Here is a 21,064-nt window from a genome sequence, read left to right on the forward strand (position 1 = left end):
GTATTGTTTGCTGTTTAAGAAGTAATTAAAGAATGAATGATTTTCAAGACCTGAGAGATTCATTGCATAGAACTGAGCTCTTTTACGTATGTTTTTAAGCATTAAGGTTCCTATTAATACAATAACTGAATTGCAACCTGAAATCATCCTGAATACAGAAAAGCTGATGGTGATCCACTTGCCAGCAACACAATGAGAGAACTAAAAGCAGAAATAGGTGGTTAAAAACTTACTTAAATCTTTGGTTTAGCTGTGGTGAAGCTGGCAGGACCTTCATTTAGCACCCATATTTGAGCTGTTCACACTCAATAAGGTTTAGTGGTACTGTCTGATAAACAGCTTCTGCAGTAAAGCAGCAATCCCTTCGGAGTGTCAGCTTCCATTATCCAATAAAGGAGTTTAGACTCGTGATCTTCTGAGCCAGTGCTGAGAGTTTACTTAAATACTGTGAGCCTGGAATAGCAGAAAGGAGGCTTTTCTGCTCAATCAGCCTGGAATTGACCTTATTTTTTAATTCCATTTCACAACTTGGCACTGTGGGATTCAAACACCTCCCTTGGGTTATTGGTTCAGTCCCATCACATTACCTAACAGAGGTATAACTTCACTACTCAGTACTAATCCAACAGCTTCTTTGTATTTCCTTCAACGTCTTGCAAACTGTATTAGTGGATATTAACCCGGTGGTCCTTTTTATTACAGCTCATTTATAGTTTGTATATTAGTTGTTCTATAAACTCATTTAAAAATTGCTTTAGATGCTGACATCTGACTCATTGCCTTGTCTTAGTGTCGTTATTAAACCTTACTGAAAGGGAGCAACTCAATTATATATTATCCTTTCTATTTTTAGATTACACCCATAAATCTCATCTATAGTTTCAAACAGAGTCTGTTCCTTTAATGCTTTACAGTTTAAAGTACATTTGGTGCTGCATAACAAGGGTCCAGATGTGTCTACACCTGGAATATTGTAGACTGGCCTGGTATCCGTACCTAAGGAAGGACATAACCGGGATAAGGAGAGTGCAATAAAGTTTCACCAAATTGATTCCCGGGACAGGGAGATCTCCTATGAGGAGACATTATTTTGACTAAAGAGAGTTGATCTCATTGAAATGTTCAAAAATCTTATAGGACTTGAGGGTAGATCAGGGATGATGGTTTCTCTGGCTGGTGTGGCTAGAACTAGGCGTCACAGTCTCAAAGGAAGGAGATCAGGACAGAGAGTAGGAGAAATTTCTTCATCCAGAGGGTTGTGGCTCCTGGGTGGATTCTCTGCCCAACAGAGTTGCAGGTGCTCAGTCACTGAGTTTTTTCAAGGCAGATATGAAGGGAGTCACGGGATTTGAGTTTGTGCAGGAGAGTGGTACTGAGGTAAATGATCAATTGGGACCAAAAGGCTTACTGCTGCCTCTATTTCTTCTGTAGCACTGGCAGCACAGTGACACAGGTCATGACTCCAGTGACACGGTTCAATCCTAACCTCTGGTGTGGAGTTTGCAGGTTCTCCCTGTAACCCCACAGGTTTCCTCTGGGTGCTCGAGTTTCCTCCCACATCCCAAAGACGTGCAGGTTAGTAGGTTAATTGGCCGCTGTACATTCCCCCTAATGTGTAGTTAAGTGTTAGAACTTGGGACGAGTTGAAAGGAATATGCCGAAAATAAAAATAGGATTTGATTAGTATAAATGGGGTACTTTATAATCAGCATGGACTCGATGGGCCGAATGGCCTGTTTCTGCGCAGTATCTCTCTATGATCTATAACACTGTAAACCTTGGTGGGCTGGCTCACAACTAGATATCTAAGCAAGAATACTCCAGGTTTTGTAGAGTATTTTTTAATCATTTCTAGTACACCCTGTCTTCTTGCTCTTTTGGAGCCACTTAACCTTGAAGCTCTGTGGCAGCTAATTTTAACTTTTCCTTCTGTTTGTTGCAGTGATAATAAAGTTCCACATATAAAGGAAAATAACCACTTTATCAAGTGCCAATAGGAAGTCATCACCACAGCTTCACCAGTAATTTAATGCTACATTGAAAGGATATGTCTGCTAAATGACTCTGTTTCTTGTGTAACATGTAGGAGGTCTGAGCTTTTCTTTACTAAGAACCTTCCAAGACTGGCATATATCTTGGATCAATCCCAAAGTACACAATTAGGGGCTTGAGTGTTCTTGTACATGAAACAGAGAAAGTTAAAATCTAGATAGAGTTAGGAAGACAATAGTTTATTCATTTTTAAGGACACAATTACAATTTTTTTTGGAGATGAGGGAATTTGGACTTAAGAATAGTAGTGGGTTACATCAATAATGCTCCCCGATTCTATGAGATTTTAGCTGATCTATGATATGTCCGTGTACCCCTGCCTTTGCTGTAAATCTTTTAACACCCTGAGTTAGCAAAAAGTTTTAGTCTTGTACTCAAGGAGGGATTCACTTGCTTTGGAGGTGGTGCAGATAGATTAACCAAATTAATTCCTGGGAGGAAGAGACATTGGGCAGCATGGGATGATACATGCAGGAGTATAGAAGAACGAGAGGTGATTGTATTTGAAAGAAATAAGATCTGAGAGGAACTGACGAAGTAGATGTGAGAGGCCGTCAATTAGGCTGGAGAGCTTAGTGATGGTGAGCATAGTTTTGGGATAAGAGACTAAGTTGAGACTAAATTTTTAGAATTCTCTGTCCCTGAGGGGCTGTGAACGCTCAGTCATGGAGGATATTCAAGGCTGAAATCCATGGATTATATGGGAATTGAGAGATATGTGATCTAGGAAGAAAGTGGCTTCCTTTTTGAGGATCATATTGAATGGCAAAACAGGCTAGGATTTAATGTTCTACTCTTTTTATGTGTTCTGATGTAAGCTACAACATGACAGGTGATTATGCTTTAGTGATTCATCCTGGTTATCAATTTGGCCAAATATACGTAATTATTTATCACTGAGGTTCTTTATAATGTTTTAAAGATTGCATTGAAACATGCCGTAAACATCCAAAAGAAGATAGAAGTTTGCTTACTGAACAGCATACCAACTATTGACTTGTTCAGTCTTCAATGTTTGGTGAAAACAGACTCTCAGAAATGTTACATTGAGAAATAGGCAAGCCGTATGACTCTGCTGTCTATTAGGATTTCAATATAAACACACACACATGGATAAAAAGAAAACACGATGTCCAACGGTTAGAGAAACATTACAGTTCTATATCCATTTGGCATTGCCAATGTGTTTGGGAACAAATTGGAGTGCTGAAACCACAAGTAGTATGCTTGGAGAACATTTGGATCACTGACGGTGGTATCTAAACCAAAAGGTAACATTAATCTCAACAAACATACAGCTTTGCACATTGTCATAAGGTCTGTATTTTTGTTATTGTGTAACAGTGGCCTTTACAAGAGGCAGGGAATTGACAGCAAATTTTGTTCATAGCAAGTGTTTAAAAAAAAGATAAGTGTTTATTTATTAGTCACATGTACATCATATAATGGTGTTCACTCAAAGACTAGCATTATTGAACCTGCTGTATCTTGTGTGAAACCTTGAATGGTCTATGCTATGGGCTCTAATATATATGCATTAATATTTTTTGGGGGGTGGGGGAGGTAGGGGTGAGGCACTGTGGAAGGAAGAGGGATCATTATTCCTCAGTGGTTTATAGTGTCAGTTTTGTTGCGACCTTTCAACGACGTTACTAACATTTCCCTGGGGCCACCAAAATGCAGATGCTTGATCTAGCTGGTATGCACATTCCCAACAATATCCTCTGTAAAAGATTTTCCATAAATTAAATTGTTGCTTTTTTGCATTTGTTTAACATGTAGACATTACCTTTATTTCTCTATGTCCAACCCTGCCCCTAAGGTATTACTGTCATTATAGGATGCTATTAGGCATTATGTGATTATTCTTTATATGTGAGACTAGATGTTGAATGCTAGTAAGGTATTTGAAAATCGAAGGCATTTCAAGATCTTTCCATCCTCGTATAAAACACAGCAATACTTGCATTTTCCAGCAAGTTTAACTCAGCCCAAGGCTTTCTCATCCATGGACATTGAAGCTAATGGTAAGCCCCAAAACTGCATGTCCATCCACTTCCTACTGAGTAAGTAGGGATGGCTTGTCCTATACCTGTGGGGATGCATTTTCCATTGTAGGTCAGTGCACTTTGATTTACAGGTAGGCAAATCAATCTATGTTGCCTCCTTGCCATTGTAACTTTAGGGTTAACTATGACATCATGTCTAGTCAGATTACTTTGTATTTGTTTTATATAGTTGAAAGTGAATTTAAACAAAATTGCAGGTTCAGATAAATTGAACTTGAAGTACTATTTTGTTTCTGTTTATGCGGTAGTGAAGGACAAGAAACCTATCTATTTTATGGGATTTAATTGTCCACTTATTATTTATCTATTTGAAATGTCTTTATGAGACTAATTCAGAAATAATGTATTATACATTCATAAAGATTAGCTGCACTGTGTAATGCACTCCATCAATTATCTGGCTGAGAAAAGATTGTCCTGTTCTGAATTTAGTGAATAGAGGTCACTGAATGGAAAGTACAGCTTTGATCAGACACGTGTATTTTCACTTGGCTTAGCATTTGCATGTAAATTATTTCACCCAGCGTCTCCAGAAATGATATTTATTAATGCTTTGATCTTACTGTTTTCCTCATTTAATTATTTGCCTATATTTAGCTATCTCAAAGTCAAAGCTGAGTTTATTGTTGTATGCACACATATGCGTGTGCACAGGTGCAATGAAAAACTTACTTGCAGCAACATTATACTCTCAAGTAAAAGTCACTTCAAGTGTTATGAATTTTTTATTCATATGGCCCTAAATACTTACAATGATGTTTTATTGATATTTCTTAATGGAAGTTATTGCATCTTTCGAACATGTTTAGTGCAGTGTGACTTTGAATTATTAAGTGTAAGCTAGGTGTGCCAGAGGGCTGTAGGTTAACCTGGGTAATCAAAGTCAACAGGACTCTTTTGAGCCATGGGCTGTTTTAACATTGTTGCTGGTGGCTGCAACTTCTGACTATGACACCTTTGGTGTGGGTTTCTGGGTTTCTGCAACAGTCACATTGAGACATCACAATTAGAGTTGTAGGATCAGTGCTTTATGAAGGCATATATTGGCTTAAGAAGGCCCCAACAAAGGTAAGAAAGAATCAACAGGGGCATGGAAAGTGGACAACATGGAACTGATAGCAGGCACTGCAAACTAGATAGCAATGGCATTGGATCATGAGCAACTGGGAGTAAAATATATTGCAGATAGAGAGTATCAGGCAATAATGTGCGGTAGGCAATGCAGTTAGCAAGCAGGAGTAGCGAGCAGTACTGTGTGTTTAATGAATTTTGGACTAACCTCTCTGGAACAGGATGGTAGGTCACATTTAATGTCCTTCAAGTTCAAGTTTATTGTTGACATAGGCATACGTACACAGGATATAAATGCCATGAAAATGAGTCTTTTGCAGCAGCAGCTCAGTATATTCCAAGACAAGGACAAACTCAAATTTACATAAACTTAAATTAGCATAAATTATACATACATGTGTGCAAAATAAACATAACAACACTAGCGCAAGATTGAGAGAGAGAAAAGTAAAACATAGCCGGAGGTAGCATTAGGGGTTTTCAGGTCAGTTCAGGAACCTGATGGCAATGGGGAAGAAGCTGTTGTTGAACCTTGAGGTGTGGGTCTTCAGGCTCCTGGACCTCCTGCCTAATGGCAGCATCGAGAAGAGGGCACGGCCCAACCTAAACTGAACAACTGTTATTTTAGATGTAAAACAGATGTATTATTTTAGATGTATTAACAGATGTAACTGTTATCAATAACTGTCTTCTTTCTAAGTTGGGCTCAAACTAAGTATAGTGATACAGCTTTTGGATTCTAGCGTTCAATAACTATTTTGTAGCCATTTTCTTCCATGTATTGCACAAGCAAAGTCAATAGGCGGGACTCTGATTTTCAGAAGACATTTGACAAGGTGCCATGTGAGAGGCTGGTGGACGCGATAAGAGCACGCCGTATCGGGGGAAGTGTGTTAGCATGGATTGAAGATTGCTGATCGCATAGGAGACAGAGTTGGAGTAAATGGGTCATTCTCAGGCTGAAGGACGTAACTAGTAGAGCTCCCCCAGGATCAGTTTTTGGCCCTCAACTACTACTTATTTGTATTAACAACCTGGAGGACAGTGCAGAATGTAAAGCGTCCAAATTTCTTGATGACAGGAAAATAGCAGAGGGTCTGTTAAGAGGAGGATATTGTGCCTCTGCAGCTGGATGTAGATAGGCTGAGTAAGAGCTAAAACTTGGCAAGTGGAGTTTAATGAGGGGAAGTATGAGGTTATGTACTTTGGTAAGAAGAACCTAAAGGCAGATTATTATCTGAATGGAGATAAGCAAAGTACAGAAAGCTCTGGGCATTCTTGTGCATGAATTGCAAAAGGTTAGCAGGCAGGGGAAGCAACTGGTTTGGAAGCCAGAAGGTATATTAGCCTTTATTACAATAGTTGGAGTGTAGAAATAGGGTGGTTTCGTTACAGTTATACAGGGTACTGGTAAGGTCATAACTGGAGTGCTGTGCACAATTTTAGTCAACCTTATTTAAGAAAGAATATACTGGCACTGGAGGCATTCCAAAAGAAACCTTAATTGGCTAATTCTGGGATGAGAGGCTTGTCCTACCGCGAGTGGCTAAAGAAATTAGATCTGTTTTTTTTTGGAGTTTGGAAGAATGAGCGGCGATTTTAATAAAACATATAAGATTATTAGGGGGCATGACAGAATAGATGTTTTCACTAGTTGGAGAACCTTGAACAAAGGGACGTAGACTAGGGGTTGCTCATTTAAAACAGAGGTGCCTAGGAGCTACTTCATGCAGAGGGTGGTGAATCTCTGGAATTTTCCAACCCAGCTAATTGTGGAGACTTGATCATTGAGGCTAGTTAACAAGAAAGTAGATAGTTTTTTGAAAGATCGAGGAATTGAGGGCAGTGAGAAATTGGCACAGAAGAGGAGTTGAGACCTGGGGAGGATAAGCCACAGTCACACTGAATGGCAGCAGGTTTGAGGGGCTGAATGGCCTACCCCTGCTCCTATGTATTGGTATCGGTTTATTATTGTCACTTGTACCGAGGTACAGTGAAAAACTTGTCTTGCACACCGATCATACAGGTCAATTCATTACACAGTGCAGTTACATTGAGTCAGTACAGAGTGCATTGAGGTAGTACAGGTAAAAACAATAACAGTACAGAGTAAAGTGTCACAACTACAGAGGAAGTGCAGTGCAATAAGGTGCAAGGTCACAACAAGGTAGATCGTGAGGGCGTAGTCCATCTCATTGTTTAAGAGAACCATTCAATAGTCTTCTTATAGATATATAACACAGTTGAAATGAAAAATTATACTACCTCATAATGTAGTTCTTGTAATAAGAATTTCAAAGAGGAGAGAGGCTAAATCCTGGCTATAGCTTAAATGGGGTAGACCATAGAGAATTGTATTGCACAAAACACTTGGAACTTTCAACTGGGAACTGTCAATGTAAAGAAATCCCTAATGCAATGAATGCACTTGAGTCTCTCTAAGTGGCAAAAGGTTGATGTCTCCTTCACAAAAGGAGGAATCTCCCCTAATGACATTCTGCTTGCCAGGTATGTTGAGATGAGGATGGCAACAATAGCGATTTTTTTTTATTATTTATACATAGCACCTCTAATATGGTAAGATGTCCCAAGGGTTTACAAAGGAGTGTTATCAAATAAAATCTATCACAGCTAATGAAGGGCATGTTAGGTTAGCTGACTGTAACCTTAGTCAGAGGTAGGAGGTATTCAGGTGCATCCTTGAGGAGGAAAGAAGGTGGAGAGATGGAGGGGTGTCGGAAGAGAAGTCCAAAGGTTGGAGCCTTGGCTGTTCCAGACACAGCTGGTAACAGTGATGTATTTAAATTTGGGAATGCTGAAGAGGCTGGAACTGGAGACATAGATAACTTGGAGATGGGGAGGGAGGAGCCCATGAAAGGATTTGTGAACAATGATGATGTTAGGCTTCAGGTGTTACTTAAATGGGAGCCGGAGTGGGTCAGCAAGCACAAACCTGGAGACTAGGAGTCCAGCAGCTGAGCTTCAGATGACCTCGTGAAGGGTTGAATCAGGAAAGCCATCCAGGATTACATCAGGATAGCCAAGTAAGGAGGTAAAGTGAACTTGGATGCGCATTACTCGTCTCTCTGGCCTGGGCTCGTGGGTATTATAATATTCAAACCTGGAAGTTCTTCAATGTTCACATTGAGTTGGTGTGGATATAGTTTCGGAGGCTATGATGTTGCTAATGTCCTCCGCGTTAAACCCATAAAGGGCAAGGACTATGGTCATAAGGAATGGAGAGAGTCTGTGATAGTGGATCCATTGGCAGGGTCCACAGCATCTGCAGTGGGAGAGGCAAGTTTGACGGGTAGGAGGATTGCAAGATCATCCCCCATCAGGCATGCTGATTGGGACATGAGTCAAGTAAACACCAAGGAAAGACACTTACTTATGGCTCTCTGGCTATAACTTTGCTGCCCAGATCCCTAATAAAAATGCTGAAAGCAGCAGCTTGAATGAACGTCAAGTAGGGAATACATTTCTCCTAAAGTTAGTGCCAAGCCATTGCAGCAAGAACTAACTTGTAAGAAGACATTAGGGTTATATTAAAATATATTATTATTGTTGATGTTATGAGGAGTAACGTGAAGAAGATTAATTTACAGTGAAATTCATATCCTTGCACTGAATATAAATTCAATCACTTTAGGTTGAACTCTGCTTAGTAGAATGCTTATCTATCAGCACATTTAAAATTACTGAATCCAATATATTCAACAAGAGGTCTTGTTATTATCATTCTAGGCTCACGCTATTATTTTTCATGATTCCATCTTGGGAAACAGGGAACATTGGCTGAGGTCTATTTATCTCTCATTTCTCATTGCTTTGGGAAGAATGTGGTGGCCTTCACTTGAACTACTACATTGCTTGTAAAAGGGCTTCTACGGTACCATAAATCTGGAGTTCCAGTCCATTGTTTACAAATAAACAGATTCATCTATTCAAATCAGGATCACGTGTAGCTTGGGAGAGGAACTTGGAGGTAATGTCACATTAACGTTTGATTTGATAGTGTGGAGTAAAAATATGTTCCCAATTTGTAAGGAGTCACAAGCCCTACTTTTGAGAGTGACTGAAGATGCTAAACTTGAAAGGGTAATCAGGAGCCAACCTGAAACGTTTGGGGTGTGCATTGGATGTTAGAGGAATACAGGCAGTTGGAGTGAGAGGTTACAAGCTAATGGTCCAAAGGGAATTTTAAAAAAATAAATCAAGTAGTTTAAGAGATTTGTTGAAGTCCAGCTATATTAAGCTCTATCAACTCCTGGCCTATGAAAATGAATTTACAACAATAAACAACAGTTTTACCACAGGGAGTCTGGTCCTTCCCTCTGACAATTTTGCAAAACACTTAGCATGGAACTTGTTCTTTTTTAATTCAGTTATATTGCACATGAATTTGATGTTGAGTTGGTTCGGGGGACACTTGTATTGTTCGATGTCTAGTTAGTAATCAGATTCTCTGTTTGAATCAATGCTGCTTCGTATCAGATATAATTCATGAATTTGTATGCACTAAGGTAATTGAACATGAAGTGATCTGTTCTTTCAGGCGATATGTTACAGTATAATCGTTTTGGTTTACTGCATCAATGACATTTAGTACCACTGTAATAGGAAGTCGTGTAGTGACAAAAAATAATGCAGTTAATCACTGGTTTAACAGGTAGGAAAGTGCATTTTTAAGTTTACTGATGATTAACGTGAATTAATGATGGCACAAATCCTTGTCTGAATACGGACGTACAGAGACACCAGTGTGAAAGTATCCTGAGGTAGGTTTGCTTCCTGATAATTAGACAGCAAGGATCACAATACAGTTTTGAGCTGACTGGGAGAGAATAGTATAAGAGATCAGCTCACCTAATATCAGAATGATAAAATAGGTAAATGGTAATCTCCTTCCAGATGGTTTGGGTAGTGGTCATTTGTAATACAGCCTATTTACATAGAAGAGTTCAGGTGTCTATGTCTGGAAGAATTTGATGTCTTACCAAGAGAATAAATTTGGGTATGCTGTTCAATGTGGAGTCCATGTTCAAATAGTTGTTATTTGATAATAAAGATAAAGTAGGTTGGCAGTAAAATAGAGAGATGCAGTTAGAGCAGAAACCTTATGAGAAAATTAAGTGGAATAGTTTCCTCTTCTTGAAGAGGACTTAATTTTTCACTCCCATGTTAGCTACAAACAGTAAACCTTCCCTGACAAAATGTAAGCAAATGTAAAATTAAATTCCAGTATGTTAACTGCGATACTAATTGGAATTTCCAATTCTTGTACATATTGAAAATGGTTAATTTCCAATCTCGTTACATATTGTGGACCTGAGCCCTGACAAATGTTACTCAAAATGTAATTAGACGTTTTATGAACAAATTGAAAAGTTGGAAATGAACAGTTTAAGGTAGAGATCTCCCCGACTATCTGAGCCCTTTTGTTACATTACCTCTAGCAGGAGGGGGCAAGAACTGAAGGATACAGACTTAAGATAATTGACATAAAAAGGGAGAATGGAGAATTCATGTTTGCACAGTAAGTCATTAAGATCTTGAAAGCACTTCCTGAAATTATGGTGGAAGCAGAATTCAATAGGAACTTTCAAATAGGAATTTGACAAAAGAAAAAATATTTGCAAAACAGGAAAGATCAGTGGGGTGCAATTAATTATATGGCTGTTTCTAAGAGTTGTCTCAAGGACTGAATGACTAATTCCTGTATAATGCTATGGCATTGAAACTTTAGTCACTAGTCTCATGTTATCCCCTATATATCATATAATGTGTAACCTCTTTACTGATGTTACCAGAAACTCTATTGTTCTTTAGGTCCATTCACACAATGTCACAGGCATATGTTATCTTCTACTGTGATGCTTATTACCAATATATTCCAGTTAAACCACTTGTAATTGGCTCAGACCTCATTCTTCCAAGTGGTAAATATAACCTTTGTCATCTCAGTACTCTAATAAAGAATCTGGTGTTGTGGTGAGCTATGGACACCAGGAGGAGGGCAGGTCCAAGCCCTGGATACCTTTCTTGGCACATGTGGTGATGGAGGATTCAGTGATCAAAGTATAGGGAAAGAGTGAGGCTGCCCATTCTGCACTGCTTATTATGGTTGCAACAAGTGGCTTGTGGGGAAAGTAGATGAAGGAGGGATTAAGCTCGGCCATTAGAACTCCCTTAACGCACGCCTCCCTCCTCCTATCCTCGTGACCAGCTTGCAATGTGTTGTCCCATGTGAAGAATGGCTAAGAATGGTTAATTGTGTCTCAAAATGGAAGGGCAGAAAAGAATATGGAAAATATCAAGGTACAAATGTAATGGGGATAAAGAAAGTGCTGCAATTTCTTTAATTCAGTAGTTAAATTTACTGCCTTGCTCTGAGAAGTTCACAATTACATTGTCGTCTGTCATTATTTATACATTACTTTATATTTTATAGAAATTATGACCTGCAACTGATAGGTAATTTATGGTTGTTATTTGCTTGTTTCCGCTGTAGTTCCATGTTTCTAAGCAGCCAATTTATTGATGCTGTGCTGCTGATGCTCACCCATTGATCTAGAATGCCCACAGATTAGTAGACTTGTTTTAGGAATTCTTTCATCTTCTCTATTCTGTGTGGAAAATGGAAGAGATTTTCTAGGTTTGTATTCATGCAAATGTCAATAGCCGGGATATTGCTGATCATTTTAAAGTTAACAGAGAAAAGCAAACATTTTTACTAGTAGGTTTTCAGTCTGAGCCTGAATATGTAAGTCCGAACTTGTAAAACTTTCAACTGCCGACATCTTTCTTAAGTACGAAGCATGTTCTCTGGGTGCTCATGTGCCTATTTTGAAAGGAATGATACCACCAGATGACCAGATTTCAGTACATTGTACTCATTCAAGGTAAAATCAGATGAAGATGTTGCTGTTGCTCTGTAAGGACTGTGGTCACGTAATATACATGGTGTTATTTGGAATTAGTTTATTATTTTCACTGGTACAGAGATACAGTGGAAAAACTTGTCTTGCATACCATTCAAACACGTCAATTCATTACAAAGTGCCTTGAGGTAGTACAAGGTAAAACAATACAGAATGCAAAGTAAAATGTCACAACTATCAGGAAATTGCAGTGCAGGTAGACAATAAGGTGCAAGGTCATAACGAGGTAGACTGTGAGGTCAAGAGTCCATCTTATTATACTAGGGAACCATTCAATAGTCTTATAACAGCAGGATCAAAGCTGTCCTTGAGACTGGTGGTACATGCTATCAGGCTTTGTATCTTCTGCCCGATGGGAGAAGAGAGAATGTCTGGGGTGGGTGGGGTCTTTGATTATGTTGGCTGCTTTACCAAGGCATCGAGAAGTGTAGACAGAGTCCATGGAGGGGAGGCTGGTTTCTGTGACGCGCTGGGCTGTGTCCACAACTCTCTGCAGTTTCTTGTGGTCCCCAGGCAGAGCAGTTTCTATACCAAGCCGTGATTCATCCAGATAGGATGCTTTCTACGGTTCATCAATAAAAATTGGTGAGTGTCAAAGAGGAAATGTGAATTTCTTTAGCCTCTTGAGGAAGTAGAGATGTCTGTGGTTGGACCAGGACAGGCTTTTTGTGATGTTTACTCCTAGGAACTTGAAGCTCTCAAACCTCTCGACTTCAGTAAGGTTGATGTAGACAGGAGCATGTGTACCACCCCCCTTCCTGAAGTCAATGACCAGTTCTTTTGATTTGTTGACATTGAGGGAAAGGTTATCATCATGACACCATGTCACTAAGCTCTCTATCTTCTTCAAGTACTCTGACTCATCGTTATTTGAGATACGGCCCACTACGATGGTATCATCTGCAAACTCGTAGATGGAGTTAGAGCAAAATATGGCTACACAGTCATGAGTGTATAGGGAGTAGAGTAGAGGGCTGAGGATGCAGCCATGTGGGGCACCAGTGTTGAGAATAATCGTGCTGGAGGTGTTGCTGCCTGTCCTCACTGATTGCGGTCTGTTGGTCAGGAAGTCAAGGATCCAGCTGCAAGTGGTGGTGTTGAGTTTGTTTGGAATTATAGTATTGAAGGTGGAGCTGTAGTCAATAAACAGTAGTTCAACATAGGTGTCTCTACTGTCCAGATGCTCCAGAGATGAGTGTAGGGCCAGGGCGATGACGTCCGCTGTAGACCTGTTTCAGCGGTAGGCAAATTGCAGTGGGTTGAGGTTGTCTGGGAGGCCAGAGTTAATGTGTGCTATGACCAGCCTCTTGAAGCAGTTGCATAGAAACTGCAACTCTTTCAGAGGCACAAGGCTTAATGGCTGTGCATTAAACAGCGCAGAGGGTCATTTGGAGTCTAATTGCTATTTGGAGTGCCAGTCAGGAATAAAAAAACATTTGAAATCAAGGAAAGGTGGAAATTCTGACTCCAATATTTTCTTGCAGTAACTCAGTTTTTCTTGCAATGTAACTCATTTTGATGCAGTTGATTTTTCCCTTGTTTATTTGTGATTTGCTGGACAACCTCATTACATCTAATGCCCATCCTTGACATTGTTTCATACTTTGTTATAGAGATTGCAGAATGAGTTACCCCTGACTCCAGAGCAATTGGAAGATGTCTTCAACAGCTTGGACCAGGATAAGAATGGCTATTTAACACCAGTAGAATTCAGCATGGGCCTTGGTATGTATCAAGTTTAAGCATCTGCAATGGCCTTTATCGACAATGGTGTGGTGGGATTGGGGGTTTGCAATAGTGGTGGTAAAATCAATATATGTGGAGGGAAGGTAAATGGAATGACTTACTCATCCTCTCTCTCTGTCCCATACTTTTCCCTCTGTGGTAAATTCTGAAGACTATTTTATGAATTGCATGAGCCATGGGTGTCCAGAGCTCAAAAGTCTAGGGTATAATGTTAGTATCTGTTTTAGTAAACTCTCTCTAGGGCACACTGCTAGAGCTCAATGACAAAAGGTCGTTGATTTTAAATGATCAGCAAGAAAGTGAGGATAGGGATTGAGAGATTTTCTTTCCATAGAATTTTTTGCAGCAGATATTGTTTGAGCTAAATACTTCTGAGGAAGTCTGGGGGAAATATTTGAATTGGTGAATGACATAAGACCAAGGGGAGAGACCAGGGAATTGGGCCCCCTTTAAATAATGCCTGTATAATACAGGGGCTCATACCTCAGCAGAGACATCATAGTTTATTGTAAGAAAGTTGTGAATTTAAGGAGGTAGAAAGAGATGAATAGAATAGCAGCCATCTGTACCTTTGTTTCTGCTACAAAAGGCAGGTCTACTCTCCAGTTTAAATGAAAGCAAAAGTAGTATATGTAGAACAACTTAGTTCCAAATCAATTCTTCTTTTAATTGGAAATATCCTTTCAACTCCCACATGGTTATAATTAAAGAATCCTGTGTTGAAATTGTGGGTGTACTTTGAATAGGACACGTTGCCCAATGATCGCCCTGCTGTTGCCAGAAACCATTGGCAACACTGACAACTCTGAATTAATTCCTGTTTTCCTTTTATCTCTCCAATGCCACTCAGAATGGATACAATGCTAATTAGTTGTGAAATTGGTGCACACGGTTAAACTTTCAATAGTCTTCTGCAAGAAGCTGAAGTGGGCTGTTGTCACGGACGATGATTTTATCTCCTTGTTCAGAGGAAGCAAAATATGATGTGAAATGAGTGAAGAAGCCAGTGATGCATTCAGGTTGTTAGGGGGGAAAATCCAAAGGCTTTTTCTGCTCTGCAATATAACTGACCTCCTACAATGCTGGACTGAAAGCTTGATGATAAACCTGCTAAAGCTAATTAGTAGAAAAGGGTAGGTTGCTGTCCAGAGGTGAAGGCACAGTGATTAAATATGACAAGTGTTGTAATTAAAAATTACCGATGGAATTGTTACTTTTGCAAACTTGCATAAGAAATGGAAGCAGGAGTGGGCCATTCAGCCCCTCATGCCTGCTCTGCCGTGCAATAAGATCAATGCCAACCTTCCACCTCAGTGCCACCTTCCTGCACAATCCTCATAGCCAGAAGCCTGTTGATCCCTTGAATACCTTGAATATAACTGAGCCTCCACTGTCCTGTTGGGGAATGAATTTCAAAGATTCTCTACCACCCCGCCACCCCCCCCACCCCCACCAACCGAGTGACAAAGTTTCTTCTCATCTCCGTTCTGAATGGCTGACCCCTTACTTTGGGACTCTGGTTCCAGAACGCCCAAGCCAGGGTAAATATCATCGTTGCATCTACACTTCAAACCCTGTGACAGTTCTGTGTGTTTTAATGAGACTACCTCTCATTCTTCTAACTCGGAGGAGTATAGGCCCAGTAATCTTAATCTCTTAGAGCACAAACCCAGCAGCCCAGGAATCGATTTGGTGAGCTGTTGCACCTCTCTCTCTATTACAAGTATATCCTTTGTTGTGACGGGAGACTGGACAACAATATTCCAGATGCCATCTCACCAAGGCCTGACATAATTGCATCCCTATCTGGCATCACTTCAGCACATGTATCCAAGGGCAGAGGAATTTCTGACTCATCATCTTACTATCTTGGATATCTGCAAGTTACAGGAAAGAGAAGCCAGTGGAATAAAATAGGGCTGAAGACGATGGTTGGGGAATTGGCCACTTCATCTGTGCAAACTATCCAAGTGTTGTATTTTCTCAGAATGGTACCTGTTTTTGCAGATTAGCTCAAGTTACGAGCTTCTGATGTTAACTCAAGAGTGCATAGATAAGACCTCTTTTAACAAGTGTGCAGAATTATGTCTTTCACACCCCCATCCAACAACCTTCAGAAGGACTGCGATGATCTTAAAATGTTCTTGCCCTGATTCCTCTGTGGTGCTTTTTCACCAGCTGGTTAGGCAACACCTTTACTCTGAGGGTTTTGGCTGTGATCTCCAACTAATTGCCTGCTGTGTGACCTGGTGTGACTCACGTTCCCTTTGTTTATTTTCTTTGATTTCCTCCACTGAAGCATCTAAACTTCACCTGGTGTCTCTGGCAGTGAGGTGATTGAGATTGTTAATTCCTTTTCCTACTATTTAAGATCAACATCTTTGAGCTCAGTCCTCTGACATTTCCAATCTTAAATTATGCATTTATTTATTTAATTTTGAGATTATGGGCATCGAACATTTAAGAGTCAATTGCAATACTGTGAGCTGGAGTCACAAGTAAACTAGATCAGGTAAGGATGGTAAATTTCCCTTGTGGATCAGATAGGTTTTTAACAGTAATCTAATAGTGTTACAACCATTACCTAGACCAGCTTCTCTTTTTAAGAACTACAGAATATTAATTGAATCTAAATTGCACAGCTGTCATTGTGGGATTTGAATTTTGGTCGCTCATTTACAAATCTGGTGACTTAACTACTAAATCACCACTTAACCATTATGCCACCACAATTCCTGTTGCTCATTCTTTCTCTTTAATCCACTAGCTCCAATGCACGCAGTTTCACTGCTTGTTTAAACTTTGGACTTGCCTTGTCAAATTTAAGATTTGCTTTGATCTCTTGTATGTCCCTTGAATATTCAGGGAAGTTCATTGGCATCAAGGTGTTGCCAACAGCAGAGAGGCTAGAAAAATCCAAGCACGACGAAACGTTTGAATCTGGCTGGTCGGAAGACCTGGATATTGTCGCAGATGTGGAAGAGAAGCGATTTTGTTTCATGATGGAGCAGCTTGGAGCTTCACAGATCTTTGAGGAGTAAGTACTTTATGAATGTGGTTCTAGTGCTCATTTTATCTCTTGTATCCAATAATATTTAGAGTAAAAAATTTTAATGAGCTTAACACTAGAGAGAAAATAAAAGACATTAGAATCTGATTTTTGTCATAGTTCAAATAGTACAGAGATTCAACAAAAGTGCAGTTGAGATAATAAAGGAGATTCAGAGCTGATGTGTAACAACATATTATTTTGATAAAGAAAGGGCTTTTGACCCTTCATCCTCGAGAGGAATGACTGGTATTTTACTCAAAGTAATTAGTATTTATTCAAGGCTTCTGCAAAATCAGGTCCAGGAGAGTCAGTATAAGTAATCAGGTTATATAATGGGTTTCTTGAAACCAGTTTTTATGGTTGAAAAGGAGTGAGTAGGTGGCATTAAAAGTTGATTCAACTTTAGTCATTCTCGTTTCCTGCATCTTCTAACCAAAATGAACCATCACAAGACCACTCACATTGTATTTAGTTCATTAGGCAGTAACACGAGAGAGCAGATCTGCCTTTCTAAAAAAAATGAAAAGCACATATGCAAAAGATAAGGTGATGTTATCATTAATCAATTTGGTCAGGACAGCACTCTCTTAAATATAAGCGATCAATCCTTTATCAGCATCACTCAAATTACAGTGCCTGATGGAATATTCTGTGGTGAAATCCAGAACTTCTAACACTGATATTAATTATATTACTTTAATGTTACATCATTAATGAACAAACTGGTATGTTTCCTTTAATCTCTCCTTTTCTTCCCCCACTTCAGTCAAAGTGAGGTAAGGGAGTTGTGGGCCAGGCTCCGCAGAGGGAAGCCTGAGCTGCTGGCTAACTTTGAACAGTTCTTAGCCAAGGTTTCAACACACATCCAGGAGATGCAACAGGAGAAGGAGACCATGGAACATGCACTGAAACGGTAACCATTTGCAAATTTTTAGTAAATGCGTAATGTCTCGCAGGCAAAAATTGAGGAAATGTATTTCCTTTGTTTTATACTCCCCTCTCTGACTCAGTCCCTGAACACCAGCTGACAATCCTCACTGGAAGTGAGTTTTTATGTTTGCATGTGAGGGGAGGATTGAGTTAGGGCATATAATGCCTTCTTGCCCCATTAGTGATTGGCCAGTACTCACTGTCTAGGCTGACATTTAAAAGAAGTGTTGACCCATTACATTCCTTGAGAGGAAGGGAGAAGGCATTAACCAAATACAATCTCCTGCAAAGGTGTCAGGAACTTGAAAGGCCTCTTAAAGCTTTTCACTTTTTTGTGCTTTACCCATATTAAGGAAATAGCATATTTTCTTTCTTCCTCCCCAATTGTTCCTGTTCAAAAGAGAGGGCATGTTATTCCATGATGAATTAGTGGTTCAGTCCATTTTTGTTGCAGTAAGGTTTCTGATATGTTGTCTGAAGCCCCTTCCCTTTCTTTAACTACAGGAAAGAGTGTGAACATGACAGAGAGGTACGTTGCCTGTATGAGGAAATGGAGCAGCAGATTAAGAGAGAGAAAGAAAAGTTATTGAGTCAGGTAACTCCTTGATTTGATTTTTGGGGCACTTGGGGTTGATCCAAACACTCCCCATCTTTGCTTTTTATTTAATTACTGCTCAAAGCTATGGCTTTGAGCCTGCATTTTATTACTTCCGCTGCTGCTCCTGTGTGCTCGCTTTCTGTGTTTGATGTATGAGAACTCCCAAATCCCTTTTGAGTGTTCTGCAGTCTTTCTCCTTATTAATAATAACCTTGTTTTATCATTCTTCTTTTCAAAGTGAACCACTTCACATTTTCCCACCTAATACTCCATCTGCAAACTTCTTCCCCACTCAGTCTATCAATACTTCTCCGTAAACTGTTTAGATCCTCCTCATAGCTTGCCTCCCCCACCCCTACTTTTGAATTGTCTGCAAACCCAGCTATAGAACATTTGCTTCCTTCCTCTAACCCACTGATGTACTGTATATTGTAAACAGCTGCTGTCCCTCACTGCCCATTGCAGCAGCCCATTGGTTGCAGGTTGGAAACCCTTATCCCTTCTTGCTGTTTCCTGCTAGTTAGCCAATCCTCTTATTGGTGTTAACGTACTACCGCCAGCTTCACGAGCTCTTGTGTGGCACCTTTTCGTAAGCCTTTTGAAAATCCAAATGTATTGCATCTACTGGTCCCCTGCTGACTGACGCTTCCTCAAAGAATTTTGATAAATTTGCCAAGCATGATATCCCCTTCATGAAGTTATGCTGATTCTGCTTTGATGGTTTTCCAAATATTTAGTTATTACTTCCTTGATAATTACTTCTAACAATTTTCTAATAATAAACATTAGATTAACCAGCCTATTATATGCTTTTTGCCTTCTCTCCCTCCATCTCCACCTCCCCCTCCCCCCCCCCACCCCCAATCCTATTTGAATAAGGATAAGGATATCTTTTGGCAGTTTTTCAATCCTCTGATACTCATCAAGAAAGTAAAGATCTTTGGAAGTAATTTACAATCAATGCATCCACTACCTCTGTAGACACTTGATTTAAGATCCTAGGATGCAAACAATCAGGTTCTGGGAACTTCACTGCCATCTCCCTCTTGGTTTGCCAGTACTAATTCTCTGGTGATGGTACTTAATTCCTCACTTTTTTTGAGTAGTTATGAGATGCCCATGGTATATTCAGTTGTTCAGAGGAGAAGAGAAAAGCAAATAAATGTTATTTTTCTAAATCTGATTATCAGAACTAAGAATTACGTATCAATAACAGCAGAAATTTATTGCGAGGAATAAGGAAGAATTGGAAGTGAGCATTTGATTCACACTCACACTTCAGTACAGTGATATTGGAGTGCTGCACTGCGGGAGATGCTAAATATTAGACACGACATTAAACCAAAGCATTTCCTGACCGCTCAGCTGAATGTAAAGGGCTTATTGTACTATTCAAAGAAGTGCATGTTCTCCTTGGCTTCCTGAATTTTTTCCCTTAGCAAAAAAAAAGTAAAGCAAGTAATGACCCATCTTGGAATAAAAAGGAGACAATCACAAGAGAGGATAAGAAGCCACTGTTTCTACTGGCATCAGCTGAGCCAATGGTAATTTTTGCTGGAGGATAGGAGAAAGCACAGGAGTGATTGTTAAGGAGGATAACAGGATAGGAGCCGAGGTCAAATAAAGCACAGTGCTGGGGTCTTCCAAAGAGGAGAAGCCAACAGAAGGTTGGGTGTGTCATAAGAAGGTTGAGTCAACTGTGTGTTGTCAAAGAAAACGTCAAACCTAACAAGAAATAAATGCTCTTGCCGTTTTATTTCTGCAGGATGTGTGGAAGCACAATGAACGGAACCAGCAGCTGGAAAGGGAACTGAAGAGTAAGGAGCAGGACTTGGAAAATATCATTCTACAGCAAAAGAAGGTATGATGTGGCTTCATGATGGTCCATTTATCAATCAGGGTTACACTCCTGGGGACTGAGTGTAGGTGCTCCACAAAGCAATGAGCCAATCTGTGTTTGGTTTCTCCAGTGTAGGGGAGGCCGCATTGTGAACACTGAATGCAGCGCACTAGACTGGAAGAAGTGAATCACTGCTTCACCTGGAATGAATGTTTGGGTTGTTGGAGGTGAAAAGGCAGGGTTTGCACCTCCTGTTGTAGAGGTCCCAGCTCATCACTCTCCACTCCCATACAGCAGGGAGTGATAGGCAGGGATGGAGGAGTGGACAAGAGAGTCACAAGGGGAGTAATCCTTGCAAAATGCTGAAAAGGGAGGGGAATATGTGTTCAATGGTGGAGACTAGTGGGATGTGGCAGAAATTGTGAAGGATGATGTGTTGAATGCAGAGAAATGAAGGGAAGCTTTTGTAAGAGAGTTACAGCACTTAAATTAAGTGAAGCAAGATCACCTATTATGCACGTACATAATGTCTTCATTATTTTTGTATGTTTTCACAAGGGTGTACTGATTTGGAGTTCAATAATAATTATTGTTGGATATGATGTGAAATAAAATGGCCAGTTATTTCTGGCTAGCTTTTCTTAACTTTCTCAGTTCCTCTTACAGAAGTGTAAAGAGTCTTGTGGGGCTATGCCCGTAAGAATTGAAATTGAGTTTTGCTGCAGGATATTACTATTTCCAACTGTGCACTTACACATTGGG

General features: G+C 39.9%; 1 protein-coding gene across 1 annotated transcript in view; it reads left to right on the forward strand.

Annotated features, from left to right (window-relative positions):
• LOC127577998 (EF-hand calcium-binding domain-containing protein 4B-like) overlaps positions 1 to 21,064 on the forward strand; it is a 108,922-nt gene that overhangs the window by 43,041 nt on the left and 44,817 nt on the right. The window contains exons 3-7 of the mRNA XM_052029705.1: positions 13,750 to 13,861; positions 16,748 to 16,919; positions 17,701 to 17,847; positions 18,369 to 18,459; positions 20,228 to 20,323. Coding sequence (XP_051885665.1) covers positions 13,750 to 13,861; positions 16,748 to 16,919; positions 17,701 to 17,847; positions 18,369 to 18,459; positions 20,228 to 20,323 — 618 coding nt within the window. The remainder of the gene's footprint in view (positions 1 to 13,749; positions 13,862 to 16,747; positions 16,920 to 17,700; positions 17,848 to 18,368; positions 18,460 to 20,227; positions 20,324 to 21,064) is intronic.

This window comes from Pristis pectinata, chromosome 14, assembly GCF_009764475.1.
Source record: "Pristis pectinata isolate sPriPec2 chromosome 14, sPriPec2.1.pri, whole genome shotgun sequence".
Lineage (NCBI taxonomy): Eukaryota > Metazoa > Chordata > Chondrichthyes > Rhinopristiformes > Pristidae > Pristis > Pristis pectinata.